We start from the raw sequence: 16080 nt of genomic DNA, 5'->3' as shown, positions 1-16080 counted from the left end.
GATAGATAGATAGATAGATAGATAGATAGATAGATAGATAGATAGATAGATAGATAGATAGATAGATAGATAGATAGATAGATAGATAGATAGATAGATAGATAGATAGATAGATAGATAGATAGATAGATAGATAGATAGATAGATAGATAGATAGATAGATAGATAGATAGATAGATAGATAGATAGATAGCATGACATTCCGGGCAGACCTTTCAGCTCCATACTACATTCAAGGTATTTCCCTGGGAACTTTTGTAATGATACAGTGCTCAGTTTCTCATACTTCACCAGTAGTTTGTAGTGCCTGACAACAAATTAAATAAGACCAATTCAAATACTAGTGCAAATTGATGCATTTATTCAAAATCCGCAACAACAAAAAAAGAAATCAGTGCACAGAAAATATTTATCGGCAAATGTGGTATCTCTTTAAGAAGATGCAATTCTGTATAATGACGGGGTTATTTCCAGGTCCATTGTTCTCCTTTCTAGAATGTGTTCAGCCTTCAGTCTTTATCAGAGGAGTTAAATCTGCCACATAACAAAGAAGAGGTTAATATCTACAAGTTGGGTCAATAGTGCAGTTGTGTCTTCTCAATGATGTGTACAGTACATACAATTAGATTTTGATTTAGTTATGTAGGATGTATTTGCAAGATTTCGCAACACAGAACTCAAACTCTAAGCATCAGGGGCCGATTCACAGAACTAATTTGAGATAAAATCCTAAACATACTACTTTTGGTATTCACAGAAGGCATTTAGTTGGTGTAAAGTTAGGACTCCTAACTTTACTACTACTAAAATGAGATAAATCCTAAACTTTCTATTTTTGGTATTCACAGAAGGCATGTAGTAGTAGTAAAGTTAGAACTCCTAACTTTACTTCTACTAAATGCCTTCTGTGAAGCCAAACGTAGTAAATTTAGAATTTGATCTCAGATTAGATCTGTGAATCGGCCCCTAGAATACTCGAGATTGGTCTGAATTCCTAAATTCATAAAGACATATTGTGGATTTTCTTTGATAGTACTGAGAAAATCTGAATTTCATTAAAAACTGTTTGCGCTTTGCCACCTTTCAGTGACATAACCCAAGAATACAGGACCTCTACAGAATGTGGTGAGGGTCCTCTAAGTCTTCCATATGGCGTAAATATTCATAGGCTAAAGGTTAAATGAGAGCCCCCTAAATAGTTGACCGCCCTCCCCAGCGCTTCGTTGAATGTAGGGAGCCAGCGCTGCACCCTTACTACCCTTGTGTAACAAAACACATCATCTGAAAAGGAAAAGTGTCTGCATTAAATCCCAGCAATCTATTAAATATGGTTATGTTTTCTGGCCGCGAAGAATAAGGTTCAGACATATGAACTGCACCAGCTGAGCAATTTTACACAGCTACTGGGCAATTTTGAACCATAGTTAAGTCTACATCGGCCCAGGAAATTGGTGCTCAATTTTATTTTTTGCACCTATCAGTCAATTCAAAAGTTGTGTTTGCACCGTGCATGCGCCAATAAGTCAATTCAAACATTGTGTTTGCACCGTGCAAATTTCACTGAAACCTTTCCTGGCAACTGTGCAAAAATTCTTTATTTTTTATTTATCCATTTATAGAGCGCCTGGTTACACCGACGGTGTGTCCCCGCACTAAGACTCAGAACTCAGGACAAGGTGAAAAGGAGAGAGATACCGTCGTCTGTTACACCTGTTGATTGTATGTCTGCTAGTCAGCCTAATCGTCCTTCTTTTCAAATAGCCATGTTTTAAGTTGTTTGCGGAATTTGCTTTCACATGTCTCTGATCTCATATTTATTGGAAGGGTGTTCCAGATCTTGGCTGCACGGTATCTGAAAGAACGACCCCCCAACCTGTATCTGTAGATTCTTGGTATGGTGACCATGGATTTGTCCGTAGATCTTAGATTTCGTCCAGGGATATAATGAGTTAATAGAGGCTGCAAGTATTTAGGGCTGTTAAGTGACAAGATCCGGTGGCAGTAGCACATTGCCTTGAAAAGCACCCTTTTTTCAATTGGCAGCCAGTGCAGGCTTACCAGTGCTTTCTTCATATTCTTTTTTTTTTTTGGTAGTCTAAGCACCAACCGGGCAGCTGCATTTTGAACTCTCTGCAGTTTTGCTAGACCTTTCTTTGTGGCCCCCAGGTATAGCACATTACTGTAGTCCAGTTGGGAGGTGACTACGGCATGTACAATCGTTTTTCTTGCTACGGGCGGGAGGAGATCAATTATCTTTTTCAGGGTTTTTATGGCTCCATAGCATTTTCTGGCTACTTTCCTGATCTGGTTATCAAAAGTCATCTTCTCGTCTAACCAGATTCCCAGATTTTTTACTTCTGCCTTGGGTGTGGGTGCTATGCCTAGGGATTCAGGCCACCATGTGGAGGACCAGATGGATGGTGCCTTACCCACAATCATTACCTCTGTTTTGCTTCCGTTTATTCTAAGGCAGTGGTTAGACATCCACTCTGCCACATGCCTTAGACATTCGGAGAAACGGACTGCAGCTTGTTCTTGGTTCTGGGACAGCAATACAATCAACTGCGTATCGTCCACATACGACAAGATTGACACATTATATTGCTGTACTTGTTCTGCCAGTGGAGCCAAATACAGATTGAAGAGTGTCGGGCTCAACATTGAGCCCTGTGGTACTCCCTGTTCTAGTGGGAAGGACTTAGATAAGTGTGTTTGTTGTGACACCTGAAAACTCCTTCCAGAAAGGAACGAGGTCATCCATTTCAGTGCCCTGTGTCTGATGCCACAGACTTCGAGTCTTTGTAGAAGCAGTTTATGAGATACGGTATCAAACGCCGCACTGAGATCCAACAGGATCAGTGCTGCCGTTTGTCTCTCGTCTGCCATCTTCCTCAGTTCGTCTGTAGCTAAAAGAAGGGCAGATTCGGTCGAATGGGCCCTTCTAAAACCTGACTGAGAGTGGTGTAACAAGTTGTTAGAGTTAATATGTTCTGTCAGTTGTTTATTAACAGTTTTTCAGCGATTTTGGCTACAAAAGGAAGCAGTGAGATAGGCCGTAGGTTCTCAAGCACGGTACTAGCAATTGATGGTTTCTTTTTCAGAGGTTTAACAATGTAAATGTAAAAACAAATGTATAAAGCGCAACTAACACCCAACGGTTTCTTGGCGCTATGGAAACAATGGCCTGTTTCCATTTAACGGGAACCACGCCTTGTTGGAAGGAGCGGGAGACAATGTTCGAAATCTGTGGCATAACCACAGCTTCTCCCTCCATAATTATTCCTGGTCGGGCTGGGTCCCGGGGTGAGCCTGATTTTAGGCCTTAGCTATAGCTGTTAATTCTGTTAGTTCTGGAATACAGAATTCATCTAAAGTGGTCCCTGTATTGTTTGTTAGCTTAACAGATATTTGGCTAGTCCCTAGTCTCGCTTCTGCTGGGAAGGAATCATATATCTTTTTTACCTTCTCTGAGAAGAAAGCTGCTATCTTCTTGCAGCTTTCTACCGATGCTTTAGTGTCATCGTTCTCTATTGGAGTTTTTAAGGATTTCAAAATAGTGAACATTTCTTTTGGGGCATTGTTAGCTTTCTTTATGTTGTCTGTGTAGAAGGTGCATCTGGATTGCTTAATCAGTGTGTGATAATCTTTTAGCTCCTCCCTGTAGATCTTTTTTGCCTGGCTACAGTATTGCTTCCTCCATTGGCGTTCAAGTTTCTTACACTTTGATTTAGCTGTCTTTAGCTCGTCACTAAACCACGGTGCCGTTGCCTGTTGTCTCTTAGGTGTCCTTGTGCTCCAAGGGGCTATTTTGTCTAGTGCCTCTGTGGTCCACAAATCTCACTCATTATTTGCTCTGTTAGCTTCCTCGTCTAATATGGGGGGGGGGGGTTCTTCATTAGAGCCTGTTGGAAGGTGGTGGAATTAAAGTTATTCCATTTCCTGGTGGTAATCGCCTTTGTTTGTGGGTGTGACTTTAGCTCAGAGCCAGTGCTGGGACATCTGCTCATCAAAGGACCTAAAGCAGAGATTCAGTTGCCTGACATAGGTGTTGCTGTATATTGGTGTCAGCTGCATATTAATGTTTGGAGGCGAACAGCCCACCCAGTGCAACATCCAGAACCTCCAGCAAACTGACAAAAGAAATAGGGATTGAGAAGGAAACCTTGTGGCACACTTAGAAGGAAGAGACAGAGTGGAAAGTCACCTCAAACCTGGCCTGGTGTGTTGTGTGTTTCCATGGGGAGCAGGGTCAAGACTGATTTGCATATGGCTGGGTTTAAACTGGAATGGCACAGGGAACAAAAAACGTTGAATTCAGGCACAGATCTCTGTGCTGGGGTGAATGTTTGACATTGTTCAGCATTCGGTCAATCAACTATTCTTTTTGCTGATGTTGTGTGAACAGGTTTTTAAAACGAGAGATGTGCCATCAAAGGCAACAACCACATGCTAGTAAAATCTGTGTACAGATGACACAACCCTTTTAAGGTGATGAGCATCTATTTACATAATCAAAACTTCAAACCTCCTAATCTGCTTGGATTGGATGGGAACTAGATCTAAGCCAGAAAAGCATCCCCATACATATAGCCTAACAAGACATCAGTGACTAGCCCTCATAGTCAAATATGTTGATGCATTCAAGAAACAGAAGCAGAAAACAGACTCTGCCTCCTAAGTAATTTAGAGAGAATCATTGAGTACCTGTGAAGATGCTGTTTAGGTAGTGGAGCAAAACCAAAGGAGATGATGGACGGAGTGTTGAACAATGCAAGCACTCACCCCCAGTCAAATGATCTGGGTTTAATCCATCATCCTTCTTTAGCTTACTCCGCCACCCCAGTTCAGACATGGCCATATGCAAATCAGTCTGACCCTGTGCCTCATGGGAACAGTCCAGCCCGAACTGCCAAGCCATGTCTTCCCTGGACCGGAAACAAGCATCCTGGGACTGGTTTCTGGCTAATCAGCCGTCATCAGCCAGGCTAGCTTGAATCCAGTGGCAAAGTGAGCAAGGGAAAGGTCCAAGAATATGGTTGCTGCATAACTGGTGTTGGCTCATGTCTGTTATTGGCATTTTAGTAAGAAGACTGGTGTATGTCTAAGTACATAGTCCAAAATATAGTTGATAGAAACTGAGTTCTTTTAGGTTCAATTGAATGGAGTTCTGGCTTGTTAAACTAAATGTTCAATTCTCTCATAGTAGAGACTTTGTGGTAGTTAAAGGTGATGTAAAAGAAGGCATCAGCAAGCTCTTGGTTGTTTTGTGGAGATCTACAGATCAGGAAAATCGGCATAACTAACTTGATAGTAGTGAGCACTGGATGAGTAGTTATTCATTTTCTCCAGGGTCTTGGAGGCTGGTTAGTAAGATATTCTTGAAGACAACCGCTACTCCACTTCTGGTCTTCTTGGGATGGGTTCTTATGAAGGTTAGGTAGTCTACAGTAAAGGCCATGTGAAGCAGTGATGAAGGGAAGGTGCAGGCTAGTGCTGGAGACCAGATCATGGATACTTGGGGGCATATTTATAAGGAATTGGCATAGGGTAGCATCACAAATCATTTTGCTGTGCTGCCCTACGCCAATTCTAAAGGATAGGAATGCACCGTATTTACAAGATACAGTGCATTCCTGTCCTTTCAGCCAGCGCCGGCGTACATTTTGGAGTCTTGCGCCAATGCAAGCACCCTTGCACTATGGTGCAAGGGTGACTGTGTTGTTGGCACAATTGGGGCACCTTCTTACACAAAAACAATCTGGAGAGGTGTTTCCTCTCCTCGTGGAAAGAGGAAAAAACAAGGAGAAATGTGAACATTTCTCCTCGTTACGCCTGCTCTCAGGAGGTGCAAGGTTTTAGCACAGCCTCAGGTCTATCTGATGTTGTAAATCTGTGCCTGCGACAAATTCCATGGGAGTTGAGTGTAAAATTCCATGGGCCTTGCCTTACTGTATATCTACGAGGCAATGAAAAGCCATGCAGGGTAGCTTTACGTGGCCTTGTATTTATGGCTAAGCACTCTGTGCCATTGGAAGATCACAAAAAGTGAAGTTCCGTCGGCGCATTCCGTCGGCGCACAGGGCTTGTAAATATGCCCCTGAGTTTTATCTGTTCACTGACTTTGAATGGATGAAGATCCATAGTAGTGGGAGGCAGCGCTGGATGCAGACCAGAGGAGACTAGAAATACTATGGGGTTAATGGAGAATATGGAGAAGGGAAATCAGAGGTTTATGTGTTCCCTGAAGACCGAGATGCAACCTACCGGATGTGTAGTTTCCAAAAAACGAAGCTTAAATTAATTTACCAGGTGGTCCTCCCAGCAGAGGTGCATCCCACTAAGATTTTTACCTTCCAAAAATCACTTTGTGTTAAAGAAACCTATTGGGGTCTAACCAGAATCAACGAGGTGCAACTCAATGGTATGCACAGTTTCCAAAAACTAACAAGTGTAATAGATATCTATATTGTCTACTCAGGAGCAGAGATGTGGCAAACAACTGGAAGGCAGCTAACAAAACCACCAATTGAATTAAGAGGGTATGGAATCGTCCTATGAGGGCAGGTGCATCAAATTGGATGTGGTGCTTCCAAAGACACCAAGAACAATAGGTTTATAGGGTCTACTCACGGTTGCAACATACTGGAAGGTGCACTTTAAAAAAACATGGAATGTAAGAGAGATATTTTGGGTCCACCCAGAAGTGGCCTGGAGTCAGCTGATTGAACATTGAGTGATCCAGAAGTCCATGATATTCACCCAGGATTGGGAGGGGTGCAACATACTGGTAAGTGTATCATTCATAAACCATGAGTCTACCGAAGAGTGGAGGGTGTGCAACTCACTATAAGTTGCAGCTTCCAAAAGCGATTAGGAGGAACAAAACTCGATGGGGTCCACCTAGCAGCAACACAGGGGTGTAACCCACTAGAAAGCACAGCTTACAAAACTGCCAGTTGTCAAGGACTGGATGTTTTGATGATCTACTGAGTACTCTTCAAGACTGCCTGGTGAAAGAGCGACTCCTTCCAGTAGATATAGTGCCAACCTGAACTGAATATTATACGTAAAAGGAGTCAAGTGTCTCCTTAAGAGATTCCCAAATAGGAGGAGAACCCCGTATGGGGTAAATAACCATCTGGTACTGATTAACCATTATGGAAATTAAGAAAATGGCAAGAACTAAACTTAACCTGGAGTAGGAAGGAGGAAAAAAAGGCAGGCCAAATCAATGAAATGCATTCTTTACTCAGACCTGCCTCCTTATATATGATATAACTAGGCTATCCAGTTTTATGTTTAAACCTATAATAACAGATAAAACACCATAGAGAGGCAAACATCCCTCATCAGTGTAATCACTCAAACACTTAGAAACACCTGTACAACCACCAACTAAAATACCATGAACAGAAAGGAAAGTGAGACAAAAAGAGTCACTTGTATTTCTTTCTGAAGGGGCCAACAGAATGTAACTTTGTTACACAAGGTAGCAGGAAGACAACTGGTCTAAAATTATTCTACTTGAGGCTTACTGTTTAGGGATGTCACTATAATATTGTTTCTTCCTTAATTGTGTTTCTTCTAGTTTTGTGTGCTGGATTAAATGTGCAGAGTTAAAGAAGCATATTTTAAGTCTTATTTAAGTATTTCATACACTGGAGAAAATCTGGGAATATTAAAATCATATTTGATCTTTTGGCAGTGATTGGTGAAGTGGCTGGCTCATAAGAACCTAGGCCAATATTTGCTATCACATTTACCCACTGAATGGGTAAAACATTTACACATTAGCCCTATTGATTAACAAGTCAGTATTGATGGCACATCACCTTCCAAACACCCCTCGCAATGCAAAGTATAGTGACAGAGACCTGTTAAAAGGGTTCTATCACTAGGCACATGGGATAGTGAAGGAAACATAACACAAGATTTCCCACAGACCAACAAAATTCATAGCTGCATGGTGTCTCATTGGTATGAGTGATACCTTCTGCTAATCCTGGCTTTTTTACCCAACTTCACTTTACTGCTAGTTATTTTTAACCCAAATTACAAAGTGAAGACAGAAACTTCAAGTCCCAGAATATAATGTGATGTCTCTTAAAAGGTCAGGAGTGACTTAAAGTGACATATTTGACATGGAGGCACCTGGAAGCTATGAATACCCCCACAACAGCAGTACCACCTTAACTACCACCTTAACGCAGTCAGGCAATGAGTGCAGCTGTCATTCATAAGGTATTAAGCCACTGCAGTTTGTGTCAATTTATTTTTTTGTGTAGGACAGGGCTCCGTCAGAGGGACCGAGCCCTGTACCAAACAGGTTCCTTATTTTATTTTCAAAAACAAAATCTCAAAATGGGATTTTCGTTTTGAAAATTAAAAATACAATGCTCCCTTTGCTATGGGAGCCTCTCATATGGCATGGAGAGCATTTAGCAGTTCTCACTGCTCCCTACAGCCAGGGCTTTCCTGGCAGTGATGGGCAGTGAAAACGGACCTGTCATTCCGCCCATCTAAATTGGGTATTGGTAACTTTTTATGGTTTGCGACCACTCTTGCAGTTGCTAACTATTGATGCAAACCATGTGAATTAAATTAGACGGAGACACCCCTTTCCCACCCTCTCCTAATTGGGTTTCATAATAAGTTGCCAAAAACGTTTTGCGATTCAGAAAGACTTATTTGTATCTCAAAAGGGTTTTGTATATTATAAAAAATAACGTTTGTGGTCTTAAACCCTATGATTGTGAAAATCACTGGGTTTGCAATGTCACGAAAACAATTTTTTATTTTATTTGAACTCGTTTGTCATGTAAACACCAGAACACTTCACTGTGTTGAATTATAGCTGCATACAATAGTATCATACCTTCAAAATCAGCAAAAAGGAAGAAATCATCATTTTTCAGAAAATTCTTTCTTTTAATTTCATTGTGAGGCATGAAAAGTGACCCATCCTATTTCTGGGCCTCTGAAGCAGTTGCAAGATGTATCGAAGGTTCCTGTTATTGATGGCTTGTCCCAAAATAATGTATTATTTTTTCCTGTTTATTGAAAAATAAGAAAATAGATGTATTAGGAACATTCATTTATTAGCTATATATAAACACAACAGCATCACTAAAATATAATTATATGGCCTGTAAATGTTTAAGCACCAATCAGGAGCATAGGTAAGAGTGGAAATGCAGAACACATGCCAGAGACCCTCGGATCCCCCTCTGCCATTTTTAATAACAAAGAAAAGCTGCCTCATTCAAGAACACCAGAGGGAAAAATACATTTAATGTCGCGAGTTCTCAATACATGGCAGATTGAGCCCAACAAAAAGCTGCCTCAATTAAGAACGTACTTACTGTCGCATAAAACAAGAAACTAACCCCCAGCTGCATCAAAGTTATGTTTTACGAGTCCATAATAGCGAATTTTAAGGATTCGCTATTAAAGACTCGCAAAACGGGATGCATGTAGGAATCGCAATGTTATTTGCGATTCCTACTGATTCCTTATTTGCGATTCGCTAATTGCGAATCGCAAATAAGGAATGACTTTCCCATTCATTCCTATGGCCCGAAAGGCCCATAGGAATGAATGGGGAGTCATTCCTTATTTGCGATTAGCAATTAGCGAATCGCAAATGTGCCGCAATTTCAAGGGCGCCAGGGTGTCCAAAGGACATCCTGTTGCACCCCTGAAATGGTAATGTTCACTGGTGTTGCGCACACACATGTTCCAAGGACATGTGTGTGTGTAATATACAACTTAGAAAAATGCACTAAAGTGCATATTTCTAAGTTTTTGCTATTTACCACATAGTTTGAATTCGTGGTAAATAGCGACTCCAGATTGTGAATTCGCAATCTTGGAATGGTTCATGCATTGCATTTAAGGAATCGCAAATTGCGATTCCTTAAATGCAATCGCAATTTGAGAACTCGCAATTATTTGCGAATTCTTAAATTGCGAGTGCATGAACCCTTGATGCATCTCAAATGCCATTTTTGCGGGCGCAAACGGCTGAATTTTGCGATTCGCACCGTTTGCGCTCGCAAAAATGCTTGATGCATCTACCTGTTAGGGCCAGATGTAAGACCCTATTTTGCATGCACAAATTGGTTTGCGACCCGTTTGCGCATTCAAAATACCAAAGGACCATGTCTTAACCCTATTTAGCGAGTCACAATTTATTTGCGGCTAGCTAAATAGGATTAGCAACTCGCTATTAGGAAGAGGTGTCCAAAGGGCGTCCCTTCCTATTAGCGAGTCTGAGCCCTATGAAGACTGATTCCCGTTCACAATTGTGGTCGCAAAACAGTCGCAGCTTTACCACCCTTCCTAGAAGGGTGGTAAAGCACTCGCAAAAGGGAAGGGGGCCCCAGGGGACACCTTCCCCTTTGTGAATGCAGGCGAAAATATTTTTTTAGGGGAAGGCAGTGGTCCCAGGGACCACTACCTGCCCTTAAAAAATGAAACAAAAACGTTTCATTTTTCATTCTTTAATGCATCCCGTTTTTTTGTTAAGGAAAATGGGCTGCATTTAAAAAAAACTGCTTTATTTAAAAGCAGTCTCAGTCATGGAGGTCTGCTGAGCCCAGCAGGCCCCCATCCCTGGGAGGGCCAGCCATTTTCAATGTGCTCACAAATTGCGAGTGCCTAATGAATATTCGTGAGGCAGGCATTTTGCGACTCGCAAATTGCGACTCAAATCGAGCGCAATTTGTGAGTCACAAATTGTCATGGTCGTAAATCAGGCCCTAAGCTCTTGCCTGGGTTTGTGAGGTTCTAATGCTTATCAGTCTAAGGAAAATGCCTTAATATGAATGCTAAATATTTTTTCTTCTATATTACTCCATATGGAGAATATTTTTCCCATGGGGAAACCATAAACCACCACCGGTTTTGGAGGTGTCCTCTTCCAATTTCCACCATTGAAAGGAAATAGCTCCTGCCCCTGACATGTCCCATTCTTTGAAGGGATCCATGAGAAGTGTGTGCTGATCCACCGTGTCCACGTTTGTGGGTGTGCACAAACATTTATTGCACTACATGGTTCATGTAAGTGGAAAGCTACTTTCTGCGAACTGAAACAGGTTTACGCAGGTAGAAAACGGCTCCTTGAACTTATAAACTAACCTTACAAGTGCACAGTGCACAAAATAGTTCAAAAGGCAAGACAAAGGGACGCTTGGGTGCTCTTGACATGGCCTTCAAAACACATAACATGATGTAAAGCATGGAGGAGGCAATAGATGTGAACAAGGACAGATATAATGATGAAGGGAGATAAGGGAAAGAGAGCTGATGCATTCATGGTTTTAATGTTTTCGCTAATGATATGTAAGTGACGTAAAAGGAAGCTGTTCTTGATCAATTGCTTTGGATAAGTACTCGACATCCTCCAAAATCCGAGTGAATTTAGGGCATTTCTTTAACACACGTGATAGAAACCCCCTTATCTCATAAAAATCATGAGCATGTCTTAAATTTTTCATAGTAATGTGTATTCAATTACTTGAGGCATAACATCTATGAATTAGCATATGCAATGCACCTTGAGCATTGTCTGCCTGTTTTTTTAGATAAGCATGAGTGTGTTCAGACTTGACTTGGCAAAACTGAAGTGTTGTTGGTGGAGCACTTTATCTGTGACTCTCTCCTGCCCAAGTGTCGGACCAAACATTATATTTGATCTCAAGACGTTGCTGGTAAATAAAGTGAAAAATCTTGCTGGCCTTTTGGAAACTGCCCTGAAAATGGTCTCTTGGACAGGAGCTACAGTTCGGGCAGTGTATGTTCAGATTCACTGCAGGCATCGATTTTCATTGGCTGTGACACGTGTGGCACTTGGTTGTTCACACATTAGTAAATTCATGCTGGACAATGGCATCGTGATGTACTGGGAGACAGCATCCTTCCACACTTTAAAGCCAAGCAGCTGTTGAAAATGCCATCACAGGTACGCAGCCTCAATCGGTTTTGAAATTGTTTAGGGTTTCTAGAGGCATCACTACCAGTGGCTACCAGTAGAGAGTATGTATTTGTGCATAGCGACCAGGGAGGAAAGCAGCAGGGTTCAGATATACTCAGATGAGAGAAGGAAGAACATCAGAAAGGATTGTCTCCTAAGATGATTACAGGAAAGCTGTTAGTGAGAACATTTTCCAGAAAGGTTGGTTATGGAGATATGAACTTGTAACAGAGGCAATGGTAAGAGGACGCTGAAAGGTTAGACCAGTGAAAATGGTGTACAGACAAAAAAGCAGAGAGCAAAGACAGCAGACCGCGAAAGAAATTATTTCAGGTCGTTTTCCTCTCCTCAGATCAGAACAACCATGTCCAAATGCCTTGTGATTAGTCAGGAATTCATTACCATGAACCAATTCAAGCTGCAGTATCAAAGTTTCTCCTGAATGGAAGAAAACGGTTGTATGAGCATTATGGACAATTTTCTTCTGCCCCTCGTGGGCGCTTCCTCGTTTTAATTTTACACCAACACAACACCGGGTCTTATAGGATGGTGTATTATTGTTCACGGCAATTAACCGCTGTTCATGTTTTTTTGCCTATTGTGCATTTCAGTATAAAATGTATGAAAGTTGCAAACTCTATGCTCTAAGTTGTAGGTACTTTTTCTCGGGGGCCAAATTTACAGTGTGGTTTGTGGCCGAAGGCCGCACCAGTGGGGGCGGGAACCGTGGGGCAGGGGGCGGGGCTAGAGCAAAAAAAAACTGTGACTATGAGGTTGAACACAGGCCCCTGCAGCGGACGCCTTCATCCGCTGAGCCACCAGACCCAGCATACACACAACTCTCTCTCTTTCTATCTCTCTCTCTATGTCTCCCTCCCACTCTCTATCTCTCCCTCTGTCTTTCTCCCTCTCTCTATGTCTCCCTCCCTCTCTCTATCTCTCTCTCTCTCTCTCTTTTTCACCCTCCCTCTCTCTCTTTGTCTCCCTCTGTCTCACTCACTCTATCTCCCTCTCTCTCTCTGTCTCCCTCCCTCTCTGTGTTTCACTCTCTCTGTCTCCCTCTCTCTGTTTCCCTCTCTCTGTCTCCCTCACTTTCTCTCCCTCTTTTTCCCTCCCTCTCTCTCCCTCTGTCTCCCTCCCTCTGTCTCCCTCTGTCTGTCTCCCTCCCTACCTCTGTCTCCCTCTATCTGTCTCCCTCCCTCTGTCTCCCTCCCTCTGTCACTCTCCTCCCTCTGTCACCCTCCTCCCTCTGTCTGTCTCACTCTGTCTCCCTCTGTCTGTCTCCCTCCCTCGGTCTGTCTCCCTCTGTCTCTGTCTCCCTCTATCTCCCTCACTCTGTCTCAATCCCTCTGTCTCCTTCCGTCTATCTCCCCCTGTCTGTCTCCCTCTATCTGTCTCCCTCTGTCTCCCTCTGTCTCCCCCTGTCTCCCGCCCTCTGTCTCCCTCTCTCTCTGTCTCCCTCTCTCTTTGTTTCCCTCTCTCTCCCTCTGTCTATTTCTCCCTCCCTCTGTCTGTCTCCCTCCATCGGTCTGTCTCCCTCTGTCTGTCTCCCTCTGTCTGTCGCCCTCCTCCCTCTGTCTGTCTCCCTCTGTCTACCTCTGTCTGTCTCCCTCCCTAGGTCTGTCTCACTATGTCTCCCTCTGTCTCCCTCTGTCTGCCTCCCTCTGCCTGTCTGCCTCTCCCTCCCTCTGTCTCCCCCGACTCCCTCCCTTTGTCTCCCTCCATCTAGCTCCCTCTGTCTGTCTCCCTCTGTCTCCCTCTGTCTGTCTCCATCTGCCTGTCTCCCTCTCCCTCCCTCTGTCTTCCCAACTCCCTCCCTCTCTCTCCCTCTCTCTCCCTGCCCGTCTCCCTCTCCATCTCTCTGTCTCTCTGCATCTGTCTCTGTCAGTCTCTGCCTCTATCTGTCTGTCCCTGTCCCTGTCTCAATCTGTCTCTGTCTGTCCCTGTCTCTGTCTCCCTCTCTGTCTCTCTGTCTCAGTCTCTGTCTGTCTCTGCCTCTATCTGTCTGCCCCTGTCCCTGTCTCTGTCTGTCTCTGTCTCTATCCCTGTCTGTCTCTGCCTCTATCTGTCTCTGTCTGTCTCTTCCTCTATCTGTCTCTGCCTCTATCTGTCCCTGTCTCTATCTCTGTCTCTGATTTCACTTCTAATGATAATTAATGTGGACAATACTAGATTTATTTCAAGGTTGTCTAACACCTCAGTTCTCTGGTGTTCCCAGGTAGATCAATTTGTTCATGAATTTTAAGTTAACACCTAACATCCTGTCGGAAACTGGCTCTATATATACTACACCAAAATGAGGTATAGTGTGTATGGAGCCCAGGTGACCCCAGAGGTAGGCAGAGGTTAAAGTTAGATAGAACCGTACTCTCTATTTGTGGTAGAGTGTTCGAGCAGTAAGGCAGTTTCATGGGACAGTGTTAAGCATTTGATGTACACACTCAGTCAGCAAAGGAATTCACACACTCAAGAACTGAACTCTAGGCCAATTGTTTTGTATAAAAAATATACTGTTGTTTTATTTTTAGAACCAAGCAAGCCTGGCACTGGTAAGCATTAAATACTTTACAGTAATAGGTTGCTGAATGTAGAACAGTTTGAAAATGCAATAGGAACTGTACTTTGTTTGATTTACAGGGGATGCAGTAGGTTGCAAATACAGTACATTGAAATGAATAGGCTTTTTCGGTAAATTACAGGTAAGTTACTTTTTACGTTACTTTTCTAACTCAGTGCTGGATACCTAGATTCAGCACTGGGACATTTCCTGCAAACAGGTAAGTAAATATGTTTTGGTTATTCGTGCGATTTTTAAAGAATATTTTTAGATTTCAAAACTCCACACTTAGAAACTTTTTGGAAGACAATTGTCAATGTTATCCTATGGAGGAAAAACAGGTTATTGGTTCAAAGGTAAGTTATCGACTGTGGGAGTTAAGGTTCTCGGGTTAGACTCAGGGGTCCCCCAGGGACAGTGATGCACTCTTATTACACCCTCAGCGGAACTATGGCAGCCGGGTGCAGAATGTTGAGGACCAATGTTATGCAATGGAGGACAGGTAGCCTCCAGTTGGTGGCTGCTGGCAAGCAGCCCACTGGGTTGTGGGAGTAAAGCTCCTAAGGTTTAGGTCAGGGCAAATGGGAAAATAAAGTAGCACAAAGGGTGAACCTGAGGCGGCACTGAGGCGGCCGGGTGCAGAGTGTTGTTTCGAAGTCGGGCGTCCTTTGGTTTCCAATGGAGAACCTCCGGATTGCAAAAGCACTGCAGGAAGGAAGACGAAGGACTTCTGGGTGCGATAACCACTTTGAGAGGTAAGTTGGGAAGTTAGGGGTTGGTTAGGCACCATTGGTTTGGGCACACAAGGCCGTGGGACGTCGGGTGCAGGGGTGCCTTTTAGGGTCGGACCTTCTAACCAGCTCCGGGTCGCGGTTAGGGGGGCCTTCCGGATTTAGACTGCAGACGTCAGCTTGAGGCAGGTCAGGGCTCACCGGATCTTGGTTCAGGATCGCCGTGGTGACCACCTCATGGTGTTTTTCCACTCGAGCTTGGGTCGGGTTCGGCGGGTGCAGAGTGGGATGGATTTGCGGTCTCCGGTTACTGCCAGAAGTTGCAGTTGAAGAAAGGGTTTTTGAGGTTGCTGACTGCAGGAGCAGGTATGAGGGGAGACAGGCCTGTAGGGCTGGGGTCAAGTCAGTGTGCTTTGTCCTCTTGTTAGCTCTGCCTTGGAAGGGAAACGCGGAAGGAGGCTACCTTTTCCGACTTCGATACACGCGTAATGGCGATGGAACTTATCAAGGCTCCAAGCAGCGTGCTTAACGAAACGCGAAACGCGCGTCGGCTGTGACGGATGTGACAAGAAAAGTATCAATAAAAGAACATTGAATATTAATGAACATTGTGCATTTCTATTGTGGATCAAAGGAACAATTGATTTATCGGATTGACGTGGCCGGATGCCCTTTGGATAATAGTAACTAAAAAGGATGTGCCCTGGTGGTTGTCTGTAAGCTCTGCAAGAGTGTTCGGTTCTTCTTTTCTTCTTGTCGTTTCTGGATCTGAGGAAGCAAGGTTCAGGGTGCCCCCTAAGTGCTAGATTTAGGGGTGT

At 43.4% G+C, this 16080-nt stretch overlaps 1 protein-coding gene across 1 annotated transcript in view; it reads right to left on the bottom strand.

Moving 5' to 3' along the window:
- Nucleotides 1-338: 338 nt before the first annotated feature.
- Nucleotides 339-16080, bottom strand: part of LOC144762463 (meprin A subunit alpha-like) — a 114374-nt gene continuing 98632 nt past the window's right edge. The window contains 3 exon segments of the mRNA XM_078647674.1: nt 339-534; nt 8876-8951; nt 8953-9050. Coding sequence (XP_078503800.1) covers nt 503-534; nt 8876-8951; nt 8953-9050 — 206 coding nt within the window. The 3' untranslated portion in view covers nt 339-502.

This window comes from Lissotriton helveticus, chromosome 6, assembly GCF_964261635.1.
Source record: "Lissotriton helveticus chromosome 6, aLisHel1.1, whole genome shotgun sequence".
NCBI lineage: Eukaryota > Metazoa > Chordata > Amphibia > Caudata > Salamandridae > Lissotriton > Lissotriton helveticus.
The sequence above is the reverse complement of the archived record's forward strand: the minus strand, read 5'-3'. Positions and strand labels throughout refer to the sequence as shown.